Genomic DNA, 11,661 nt, shown 5'->3' with positions numbered 1-11,661 from the left:
GGACCGATTACGCAGCAAAAAAATCAGCCCGGGACCCTCCCCGGAACAGCTCCGAGCCCGCGGATATTATCGCGCCAGCGAAAATACCCGGGGTGACCACTTTTATCCAACACCCGACTAGCACTTTCCCACGTTTCCCAGCTATTTCCCTGTCTCGCCGCCCACCGCCTGGGGGGCGGGCACCGCCGCCTGGGCCGCAAAGCGCGGGGTCCCAGAACAGGCCCCGCAGGGCGGGGAGGGTGCGGTGGCTGCGCCGCCCGGGCGGTGCCTGGCCCGCTCCGCCTCCCCGCGCCGCGGCAGGAAGCCGGAAGCGGCCGGGGCGCTGGGCAGGCCGGCGGGAGGCGGCTGGTGCGTGGGGCTGCCGGGCCGGGCAGGGCGGGCTCGGGGGTGGCCGCGGAGGGCCGAGCCGAGGTGGGCTGCGCCGGCCGCGGGCCCTCGCCGCCACAGCGCTGGTGCCGAGGGGAGGCGGCTGCCGCCGGGAGCGGTGGTTTCGGTTTCCCGGGGCGGCGGCGGGGCCTTCCCGGGAGCTGCCCGGGTCGCGGGGTAGCGGCGGGCCCGGCCGTGCAATCTGGAAGGGACGAGGCGCAGCCGGCCCGTGGCCTTTGCGGCGTGCCCGGGGCCCGGCCCTTGCCCCGACCTCGGTGACTTCTGTCCACCTGAATGTGCGTGGGGAAGCGGCGTCGCCTTCGCGGCTGTAGGAGTTGTTAAAGTTTTACCTCGGGAATCTCGTCCTGCTGTGAGGATGAGCCCCGGCGCTGTGCTTGCCCCCCGAGAGAGGGACGTAGCCCTCCGTTGGTTTCCAGGAGCTGCGGTCCCAGACAGCCGAGTCCTCCACCTGCATTACGGGCTGGACATGCCTAGAGTAGGGGTGATGAGCAGCACTGGAGCCAGCCTTGCCATTTGTTTTGTGTGCCTTTGGAAGAATGTTAGGGTTCAAGCAGCACCTTGTGTGGCCAAGGGCAGGGTATTTTCATGATTCAGACGCCAGCTGTTGGACTGGAAACTTTAGGAAAGAGGTTATTGCTGAATAAAGCAGGGGTAGGAAGCAGGAACTTTTAAGGGGAGAAGCTTGTTTTCTAAGCCTTGAGGGTATACGGGGAGGTATAAAACGTCAATAGTTTCCAGACTGTAAATAACATTCATTTGGAACATCAGCACTGCTGTTGGCTTTGGTCGCCTATAGGATCTTGCCTGTAAAAGAAAGAGCCATCACTTTAACTTCATCGTCTGTCCCTGCTTGCCCGGTGAAGTTGTATATTGCAGCTGTCAACAAGGGAGCCATACCTGCTCTGTGTGATTATCTCCTGTGCCTGAGGTAGCAGAAAATTCCTTCCTATTGATTAGAAGCAGTCAGTCACTCCTACTTCAAAGCATTGGGAGTTTTAAAAAAATTGCAGTCTTTTTTTTATTACAATCCCTTCTGCTGATAAATTAAAAGACTACTAGCATGACCAGAAGCAGAAAAATCTTCAATAAAAAACACCTAAAAGTAGCCCTCAAGCCCCTGAAATGCTAATGAGTCATGTGGGACAATAAATCAAACTGCTAGCTGGAGAGATTTCTTTAGATGTATGTGAGGAGCTTTTGACTCATCTAATACCAGACTTAATGACCATAAGTGAGATGTGAAGAAATAGAAAGTTCAGCATTAAGTCTAGTGACAGGATCATACAGTTAGAGATGTTTTGGTTTGTTTGGTTTTTTTTTTAAATTTTAATGGGAAACCCTTAATAACTTGATGTAGGAATATAGTGGAAGAAATGAAAATTTGAGATGTTGAGTATATAGCAAAGATCAGTTATGACTTTGTCAGAGGACACAAAGTATTAAAGGAGGCCTAACATATTATTTGGTGTAATTTTTATAATTTGAAGGTTAAAACTGAAAGACTATACCTTAAAAGTGAGGACTGCCATAAAGAGTGTACTCTTAACAAAAAAAAGCTAATAGTGCAATACTGAGATTGCCACTTAATATGTACCCTGGGTTTAATATTGCTAAATTTACATCTATTTAATTTTAAAAGTGAAATAACCCTAGACCTTGAGAATCCATTAAATCTCTGGTCTGGGGTTTTTCTTAATATCCACAGAATGATACTGAGGATCATCTGTTGCAGTCATGTCCTTTTGTTTTTTCATCCATTGACACATGTGCATATTTAATGAAAAAGTAAGAAGGTAAAGGAAAAAGAGCTGATCTTGTACATAAGCTATCTCATCTTTATTATTTGGGAAATGTAATAATTCAATCTCTTAATGGGCTGCTAATTTTTGTTTTTATTTGAATAGACTTCGATTAAGAATTTCTGTGCATTTTCTGTCTGATTAGAAAGGATTTGTTATGTTTCTGTGTCTTGTATGAGTCTAATGAATGTTGTTTTGAAGTAAATCACAAAATACATGCTCACTGTTAATATGCCAGCTGGCCTATTACAAGCAGGGGTTTAATTATGGGAGGAATATTTCAACTTGAAGATTTTACAGATGGTTTACAGAACAGGCTATGCATTATTTCTTTGCATCCTCTCTTCCATACCTTCTGTGTCGTAGATAGCTCATTGGCATCTAATTGCCCGATGGGAGAAGTTATCTTATTCTGCTATTTATTGCAAATTGTCTTGGCAGAGTTAACCACAAATTACAAGCACTGGGGATGTGGTGTTAGGGTTTGTTTTTTTTTTTGTTTAGGTTTGACACAAAACCTTTCTGTCCCTTCCAGAGGCATTAATAACTTTATCTAGATTTTGCAGATGGCGTTGCTGCATGACTCTCAATTAACTGTAGAGTAATGTCAGGTCATGTCAACACATTGCATTGTGTCTTGGCATTCTGTATGCTACATGTCATTGCTTGCATGTTTTGGGACAGCTTTGCAAGAAGCTTCACATCCTACATGAGTGAACAGCTAAGCAGAAGTGTGCAGCCTGCAGTGACTGCAGGTAGAGAAGTGTGTTCAGAGTGGTGAGGAGGTGTGAGTGTCTGCAGTGGGGTAGGCTCAGGAGCAGGGCAGGGTGGGAGAGTGGTGGCTGCCCTGCGGCTTTCTCCGCTCTCCTGTGGTGTGCACTGTGAAGCTCCTGTGTCCCCTGTGCACCAGGGAGCTCTCAGAAAGTGCCAGTCACCTTCTGGCAACAGATACAGGAAATTCTGTCATGCCTCTTCTTCAGCACTTACAGGAAAGGCTTCTTTCTTTGAGAGTCAGTCAGCAGTTTCCTGTCAAGTGTCATGTGCAAGTAAGATGTAGTGTCCCCTGCCAAGCTCAGCAAAGACCTCTACTGTAGGAGCTTCCCTGGTCCAGTTGCCATTTTGCTCTTGAGATTCTTTAGGTTTGGGAAGCTCCATCTTTGATTTTAGAGCCTTTTGCTAGGCTTAATGGCAAAAGCAATGTGTTAATTAAACCAAAAAGTTAAGGGCATTCACCTGCAGCTCCCACTGCTTTGGCAAACAGGAAAATCTGAAAGTTGAAATGTTTTATTTTATGTTAATCATTTTAATTTAATCAAACTTTTTTTTCCTCTTTCTTTTGAATCTGTGAAGACCCGAATATTTGACAGTTCATATTTCAGGAAGGATGGGGAAGCTAGGCTGTCTCTGATGTGACATACCCACTGTGAAATTTTAGAAATGAGAGAAATGTCCCTTAATTTCTTTCAGTAGTAATTGCTGTTTCCAGCAAGTGGATGAAAATTCTTGCATTGATTGTGACTTTTTTTGAGCTCATGTAAAAGTTTTTTTGTATGTTGTTAGTCCAGTTCCTTTACTTTTTTACTAAAATGCAACTTCCAGAGCCAAAATGATGTAAAATATCTGTATACATATCTGCCATCATCTCTAATGTTTGTTCTTTGGCACATGTACAGAATAATGGAATTCAGTTGCAGGTCTTGCTTAACTTTAGAAGACCTTGTGCGTGTGTTTTTAACTCTTTCCTGTATATTTTGTTACTTGATCGTTTCAACGCCGTGTACAATAGTAAAGAGATTATAAGATTTTCACCTTTCCAGTTGATTTTTCAAACAAAGTTTGGGGAATACAGACCTTAAAGGCAGAGAGCTATTGTGTCAATGGTATGAGTTTTGATTATTTGGCTTATTTTTGTTTCCATGTTTCACCTCTTACTCCTCTACTTGGTTATTCTTAATTCTCCATGTCGTTGGAGTTACAGTTGGGCTTTGGACATTTATATTTCCTTCTAATGTAAATAAGTCCCTTTCATGTATTTTACTGAATTATAATTCATTGTATTGGACCTTCTGTTTTTAAGGTGAAAAAGAAAACTGTCTGATCAAAGAGCAAAGATGCAGAGCACTTCAAATTACCTCTGGCTGTTGTCTGACATTCTAGGACAGGGAGCTACTGCAAATGTTTTCCGGGGGCGACAGAAGGTTTGTAAGGAGTTTTCATATGCAAGTAGCTTAATGAAGCCAACAAAAAAAGTTCAAGATTTAGGCCTAAAGCAAATGTATCTGTGTAATTATTTATGCTTAGTTTTTAATTTTTAATATTTGTCTGTTGAATTAGAGATCTGTAGTTAGATTTCTAAGGATTTGTTCTTAATGTTGTATTATTTTTCCTTGTAAAATATTAACTATTAGTAATTCTTCATTCTTTTTTTTCAGTTTTATGGAAAAAATAATTCAAGAACCTAATTCATTCATTCATAATTGAACCTAATTCAAGAATTTGAATAGAAACAAATTGCTTACCAGTTTCTATTACATGATCCTATTATTTACATCTTTGTTAAACTGTCTTTTCATTGATTTTTAACTGTTCTTTTAAAACCTGTTTGGGTGATTTTTATGATTTTTGTACACTAAATATTCTTATTGCAGTGGATGAAGCTGTTGTTAGGTGTTGTCTGTAATTCAGTGCTTTTTAAATGTCTTCTTGGTGACATGCTCTGAGTAATCAGTGCCAAATAGTAATTTTTTTACCATGTAAATGATACAGTGATGTGTATGTTGCAACCTGAGTGGGGGGCTAAGATGACCTTACTTGTGTAGGTCATTCTATTCCTGTGAATTTCACAGTATGTATCACAAAGCAAAGATAAGCGTAGTTGTGAAAGTTCCCTTACAGTAATGATAGTCTGTGTGAAATCAGTACAAAGTGATTTATAAGATACAGTGTTTCCGTGTTCCACATTTAAGTGTGAAACAGCATTAAACAATAATTTAGCAGTTATTGTGCTTTTCTGGGTAAGTGAACTTCAACACAGAATGATTCCCCTGTAAACTATGGTTGCACCTGTCATCACCCTCACTAGTGTGAGCCTGTGACCTGCAGCTTATTGTCAATGGGAGAAAGCTTTTTCCTGGGCACCAGTAGTGCATGTGAGTGTGCTGCAAAGCACACCTTGTCTAGGCACAGGAAGGCTGTGTCCTTAGAAATAATCTGTTGCACAAACTGCTAGTGTAAGCTCATTCCTGAAGTGGGCACAGGAAGATGCTTTGCCCTGAGAGGGACAGGAGTTGCACTTCCAGCTGGTGCTGTTGTTATCTGAGCATATTGGGGCTTAGTCCCACTGGAGAACTTAAGTTTGATTAAGCTCATGATTGTGCTCCTGACACTTATGTGAGTTTGAACTGCTTCAGGATTTTACATGAGTGGCACATAGTGCTCAAAACTGCCTTTGAAAAAACAAAATACTAGTTTATTAGTATAAACAGAACAGTAAAGAAAGAGAGAGCAACATTCAGCTACTGGAAATTGTCTTGTAACTTAAGCAAGCCAAGTATGTGCATGCCTTTCATTGATTAGTGCAAGTAACTCTCACTGAAAAAATATTTTTCAGCTAAGTTTGAGTAGTTCCTACATGTGTAGCCTATCACTTAGGTTTTGTGACCTAGTGAGTTTCCATTCTGCTAGTCTATTTGCTTCTTATCTATATTAAACTAATGCAATTTAATTTTTTAGCAGAATCTTTATTTCCACCTTAGCACAAAGTAGTATTTTGAAATATTTCTAGTCTCACATGCATAATAGAAAAGATAATGTCTATGTGTACATTTACAATCTTTTGGTTCTGTTTGATGAATAGTTTGTTTGTTTTCAACAGAAAACTGGGGATTTATATGCTGTCAAAGTATTTAACAGTATAAGTTTCCTTCGTCCAGTGGATGTTCAGATGCGAGAGTTTGAAGTATTGAAGAAACTAAATCATAAGAACATTGTCAAATTGTTTGCCATTGAGGAAGAGGTAATGAATTGTTGTGATCTGAGATGCATGGAAGTAACTGCAGTAACTAGTATTTTTTTTTTATCCATAACTATTGAGTTTATAGTTATATTTTTAAAGAATGATAATATATATGATGACCTCCACCATGTTTTGGTTTTCTTCCTTCATTGTTGTTGCTGTGGAAAGAATATGCTTGCTTTCAGTCAGTGAAACAACTTCAGTGTGTAAGCTCAGGTTATGATTCTTCATCTTGAGAATTCACTGTCCTAAGTTGAATTGGGATGAATTGAATTAGGATTTTTAAGGTATCTACAGGTACTAATATTTAATAGGTGAGTAATGGAACTGTTTAAAGTGGAAAATGTTTCGGTAATCCTGACCATTTCATGCTTTTCCTTTGCAACCAACTAAAATGATGATACAGGATACTATTATACAGTTGCATAATAGTATAAATTGGAGCAGCTGAACTGAAACTGAGGCTGATTAGTTGAAATGACCCAGATGATATGAGTAAAGAAGGACAATTGGTATTCTCAGCACTTAGGGTGTACTTTCTCCTTAGTGTGTACTTGTCCACCTGTCAGTGCTGCTGTCAACCTGCCAGTGCCTAGAACTTGAGGCTTAGTTATTTTCCCCTCTCCAAGTTGGACTACATTAATAACATAAAAATCCACCTGCACTTCTTTTGAAGATCACTGTAACAGAATTAGATATAGCTATAGATTTTACTTTTATTTTCTTTTTTGAAAGTCATACCTTGTGGTTATAGGTAATTTCTGACATTGGTGTCATGATAGTCAGATTCTTAATCTCTTTTTGATTTTTTTTTTTTTTTTTCTTTTCAGACAACTACTAGACACAAAGTACTAGTTATGGAATTTTGTCCATGTGGGAGTTTGTACACAGTTTTAGAGGAGCCGTCTAATGCCTTTGGTTTGCCAGAGTCTGAGTTCTTAATTGTTTTGAGAGATGTGGGTATGTAGACTTTGGTCTTACTTGTTGACTAAAACTCATACTTGTTTTCTTTATCTTGAAACTGCAAGAGACAAATTTAGACGACTGTCAACTAATTTAACAAATGAATATGGTCATATGGAATCACATATTTATGTCTATATTGAAAGAGGTAGCTGCATTAAGAAACCATTTCTGTGTAAAGTATCAATGTGATTTTTTTTTCTTGATTTCAAGATTATTTTTCACATATTGAACAGACTTCAGTGATAGTTTTAGGAGAGTTAATTAGAAAAATAAAATGGTTTACCTGTGTTTACCTGCTATAAAATTTTTCTTCTAATGTACCTTCTATAAAAATTACTTTATGGGAAAGATGTTACTGAGATCAAGAAATGCTGTAATTTAGTTGTTTGGAAAGAAAAAAAAAAGCAATACGTGGTCATGGTCTTTCTGTTAAATGACTGTCCCTTCTGATTCCCATTTCCCAATGAGAACATAACCATTTCTTCCTAGCTTCAGTTACGATTCAGTGTTTGCACAGTCTGTGTCACAATGTATACATGAATTCTGTATTTATTGTTTCCATTGAAGTGGCTGGGATGAATCATCTCCGTGAGAATGGAATAGTGCACCGTGACATCAAGCCAGGCAATATAATGCGTGTTATAGGTGAAGATGGGCAGTCTGTTTACAAACTTACAGATTTTGGTGCAGCAAGAGAACTTGAAGATGATGAACAATTTGTTTCCCTCTATGGCACAGAAGAGTATTTAGTAAGCATATATGATTTAATTTTCTGTTGAAGAAATGTTTGAAGCCTGAGGCTCTTCATGATTATAGCTAAATAGGTGAAGATCAGGTTGTTGGGAATTAGTATTTAAAACTTTGTATTACATTTGTTTTTATAACTTTCTACTGGACTTTTTCATGCCATCTTCTGTTGATGTAAATGTGTCAGCCTTGAAATAATTTTCAGGTCCAGCTTCAACTGTTGCCTTGTGTGAAAGGAGGAACAACTATATTTTAGTTATGAATATATTTGCCTTTATCTCTGTAGATGTGTTTTAGTTTGTGTTTGAACTACTTGGATGACATTAGATGTAGTTAAGAATCATGTGAAACTTTGGCTTAACCAAAGAGAAGCAGGTAGAGAAGTATCAAGACAAGCACCTTAGTATGGTTTTCTTCCTGCCGTGTTTTCCCGTATGTGCATCATAACTGATACTCTCCTCTGCTCTGAATCTTTTTTCCATTGAGTTTCTGTTGTTAAAAAATCATCTGGAGGAATACTGAATTTCTTCTCTTTTTTAGTGGTCTTTTATACTAGTAGTCACTCAGTCACTCTTCAGCTGAATTTTAAAATATTTTTTGCAAACTTTTTAATAAAAGCTACAGTCATCCCTAGGAGTATAGTGATGTTTGTCAGAATAGCTTAAGCAACTACTATGATACAAGCAATCTTTTCTTTTTTAAAGAACTGAAAGTTTAGACTGACACATTACCTTGCTGTGAAAGGATAGATTGTTTTTTTTTTTTCTTTACAAAGCTACATAAAGCAATTCTTACTTTTTTTTTTCTTTTCTCTTTAGCATCCTGATATGTATGAGCGAGCAGTTTTAAGAAAAGAGCATCAGAAAAAGTATGGAGCAACAGTTGATCTGTGGAGTATAGGGGTGACCTTTTACCATGCTGCAACAGGGAGTTTGCCTTTCCGACCTTTTGAAGGACCTCGTAGAAACAAGGAAGTGATGTAGGTAATTTAGAAGGAGAATTTTATCTGTTGGTAAATTAAATCAGCTCTTGAAATGCTTTTTACCAAGGAATCCTACACACATATAGTAAACTTTAAAACAGTGGATATATTTAAGGAAAAATACTCTTTTGTTGTGGTATAGTCCCAGTAGGTAGCTGAGCATCACACAACTCTTCACTCACTCCTCTCTAGTGGGATGGGGAAGAGAATTGTAAGGGTGCAAAAACTCATAGCTTGAGTTAAAGACAGTTTAATAATAATAAAAAAAAAAAAAGCCCCACAACAAACAGCATCCCTTGCCCCTTAAACCCAAAGGGAAACAAAACCAAGAAAAACAAATAATGCAGAAAAATCCCCAGTTGCTCACAAGCAGCCAACTGATGCGCTGTCAGTCCCTGACCAAATGCCACCCTGGTAAATTCTTCCCCACCTCTTCCTTAGCTTCTGTTGCTGAGCAATATGATATGGATTATCCATTGGGTCAGCTGTCCTGTATCCCCTTCCAACTCCTTGCCTGCCCCCAGCCTACTTGCTGCTGGGGCAGTAGTAAAGTAGAAGAGGCCATGATGCTCTGCTACTCTGCAATGGCTAAGCATGCCTGTGTTATTAGTACTGTTTTGAGCACAAATCTAAAATATGGTACCATACACTACTGTGAAGCAACTTAACTCAATCGCAGCCAAAATCAATAGAAACATTCTGCTTCAACAAGGATTTTGCTGTGTGGCACCTTAAAATCGGAATTAAGCATGTAAATTGAGAAAGACCTGAATTGAGCTCCCTCAAAATACTAATGTTTTTCCATGCATCTTTCTTTCAGCATGGCACTAGGCTGGTCTGTTGCAGTGCCATTCGTAGAACTTGGATACTACAGGCAAAATTATGGTATTCTGAAATGGGGTTTCAGTGCTGTGAATTTTTATTTTCTTTTAAATGATGCTCTTACCCAGCAGTCTTAAAATGGGTGCATTATCAATGAGACACATTTGAGTAGTGTAGTTGTGGGCTGCAGCTGAAGATAACAGGGGTGGCTCCTGAATGGAAAACAGAAGATATGTCTATGATACGATTGTATTCGATTCCTGTTTAATTTTCATGTTCTATTTTGTTTTTCCGTGTGTTGCATTTTAAGAATGAAGCAAGGTGGTACTTGGGACCTCTTAACACATCGATATCATTTCTGTTCTGGTACTCTGTGTAAAACTGACTTCAGTTTTCTTAGTTGAAGAAATTGTCCATCTTGTGATTTTTTCTTATAAGAATTAATGTTGTACCTGCTTGAGAGATGTTCTGTGTGCATCTTGATCTTCAGAAAGAGAAAGCACAACTGAAATATTCTGTTGCAAAAAGTCTGTTGTTCCTCATTCGTCTCATGAAAAAATTGAGAAATATTGTCCTGTGCAATACAAGGTTAAACAATGTCAAATTGTGTCCAGATTTCTGGATGTTCCTTCTCTATGCCCAAGCCACTTCGTGGTGGCTAAATGTTTTCTGTTCCTGTGGAACATGCTAGAAGTTAGCATTTTAATGTGTAAATTGAACTAAATTGACTTTGATTAATTAACTCTTGTGAAAACCTTTGGTTTCCTTCAGTGTGCTGGAAATAACTCCTGAACTTTTTCCCAAGACTAAGGTAGACAGAGTTGCCTCTCCAGCTTAGCTTTTTGTTCTTTACTCTTTCAGCACTGTTCTGTCAGCTTGTAAGTGAAGCTTCCTAATTATTGCACCATCTACAAATTTAGGTGAACCTGTCATTTTAATTTGCATTTTTCCTGCCCCTTTGAGGATTAGTTACTAGACCTGTGTATATATAAGAGGTAGCAGTTGAAGTTTCCATTATGTTTGTAATATATTGCAGGTATAAAATAATTACTGGAAAGCCTTCTGGTGCTATTTCTGGAATACAAAAAGCGGAAAATGGACCTATTGAGTGGAGTTGGGAGATGCCTATTTCTTGTAGCCTTTCAAAGTAAGTTCGAGCTTAAAAATGTTCACAGAATGTTTCAGTACCACTTGTTGTGCTTTTCCAGTTATTTTCTGGGATTGTGTCCTTGGAGCAGAGATCTGATACAGTTTTTATTTTGAACTCTTCAGTACATCATTACAGTCTGATATTTGGTTATCAAGTGTTTTTTTCTTCCCATCTGTCCAAATAGTTTTATGATTGCTAATTTACAAATGAGTACATCTGATGTGGTTTGAGAAGAAATAATATTACTGCATTTTTTCCACTCTCAGGAATGAAGAATCAATAAGTTTGATGTCCCTCATTTCTTGCAAGAATGTGACTTCAGACATGACAAAGATTAGGCAGTAGGAAGGAAATGATAAGCAAAGACAATTCAGAGGCTTACTTTTTGCTAGGAAAAAGGTCACATCAGCACATTTTAACATATACTCATATCCTTTCAATTTTTTCATCATATTTTTGCTTCATACATCCATAATATTCAGTAGGAAGAGCCATGGAAGATCTAATTTTGGTATGACTTTGAAAGCACCTCCCATAACCCATTTACCCATTTTGCTTCCTGAGACTTTTTCCATACTTTAAAGTTACTAATATTTCATGGTAAGGGAGGAAATAAATTGTTCTATGAAGAGTCTGTAGAAGCAAACTTTCCTGAAAGCCAAATATCTACATCCTTAAGGGGTGTAGAGCTGAAGTCTGGTTTATATGAATTCATTAGTTTAGAATGTGAAGAACTTTCAATTTGTATGTGTTTTTCATTATACTGGTCGTTTGTTCCTCTGCTTATTCTGTA

General features: G+C 39.0%; 1 protein-coding gene across 3 annotated transcripts in view; it reads left to right on the top strand.

Moving 5' to 3' along the window:
- The first annotated feature begins 214 nt into the window (after positions 1-214).
- TBK1 (TANK binding kinase 1) overlaps positions 215-11,661 on the top strand; it is a 28,304-nt gene continuing 16,857 nt past the window's right edge. Inside the window, exons 1-7 of one of the 3 annotated variants that reach the window (XM_005519322.3) lie at positions 215-348; positions 4,264-4,384; positions 6,061-6,201; positions 7,032-7,161; positions 7,735-7,916; positions 8,733-8,893; positions 10,755-10,865. In XM_005519322.3, coding sequence (XP_005519379.1) covers positions 4,298-4,384; positions 6,061-6,201; positions 7,032-7,161; positions 7,735-7,916; positions 8,733-8,893; positions 10,755-10,865 — 812 coding nt within the window. In that variant the 5' untranslated portion in view covers positions 215-348; positions 4,264-4,297. Of the gene's footprint in view, positions 349-641; positions 663-1,153; positions 1,316-4,263; positions 4,385-6,060; positions 6,202-7,031; positions 7,162-7,734; positions 7,917-8,732; positions 8,894-10,754; positions 10,866-11,661 lie in introns of those variants that run through there. The other 2 variants (XM_088055616.1, XM_088055615.1) reach the window with 2 other exon arrangements.

Source organism: Pseudopodoces humilis, chromosome 5 (genome assembly GCF_049639895.1).
Source record: "Pseudopodoces humilis isolate 2021_Gansu_Grassland_sample_001 chromosome 5, ASM4963989v1, whole genome shotgun sequence".
Taxonomy (NCBI): domain Eukaryota; kingdom Metazoa; phylum Chordata; class Aves; order Passeriformes; family Paridae; genus Pseudopodoces; species Pseudopodoces humilis.
The sequence above is the reverse complement of the archived record's forward strand: the minus strand, read 5'-3'. Positions and strand labels throughout refer to the sequence as shown.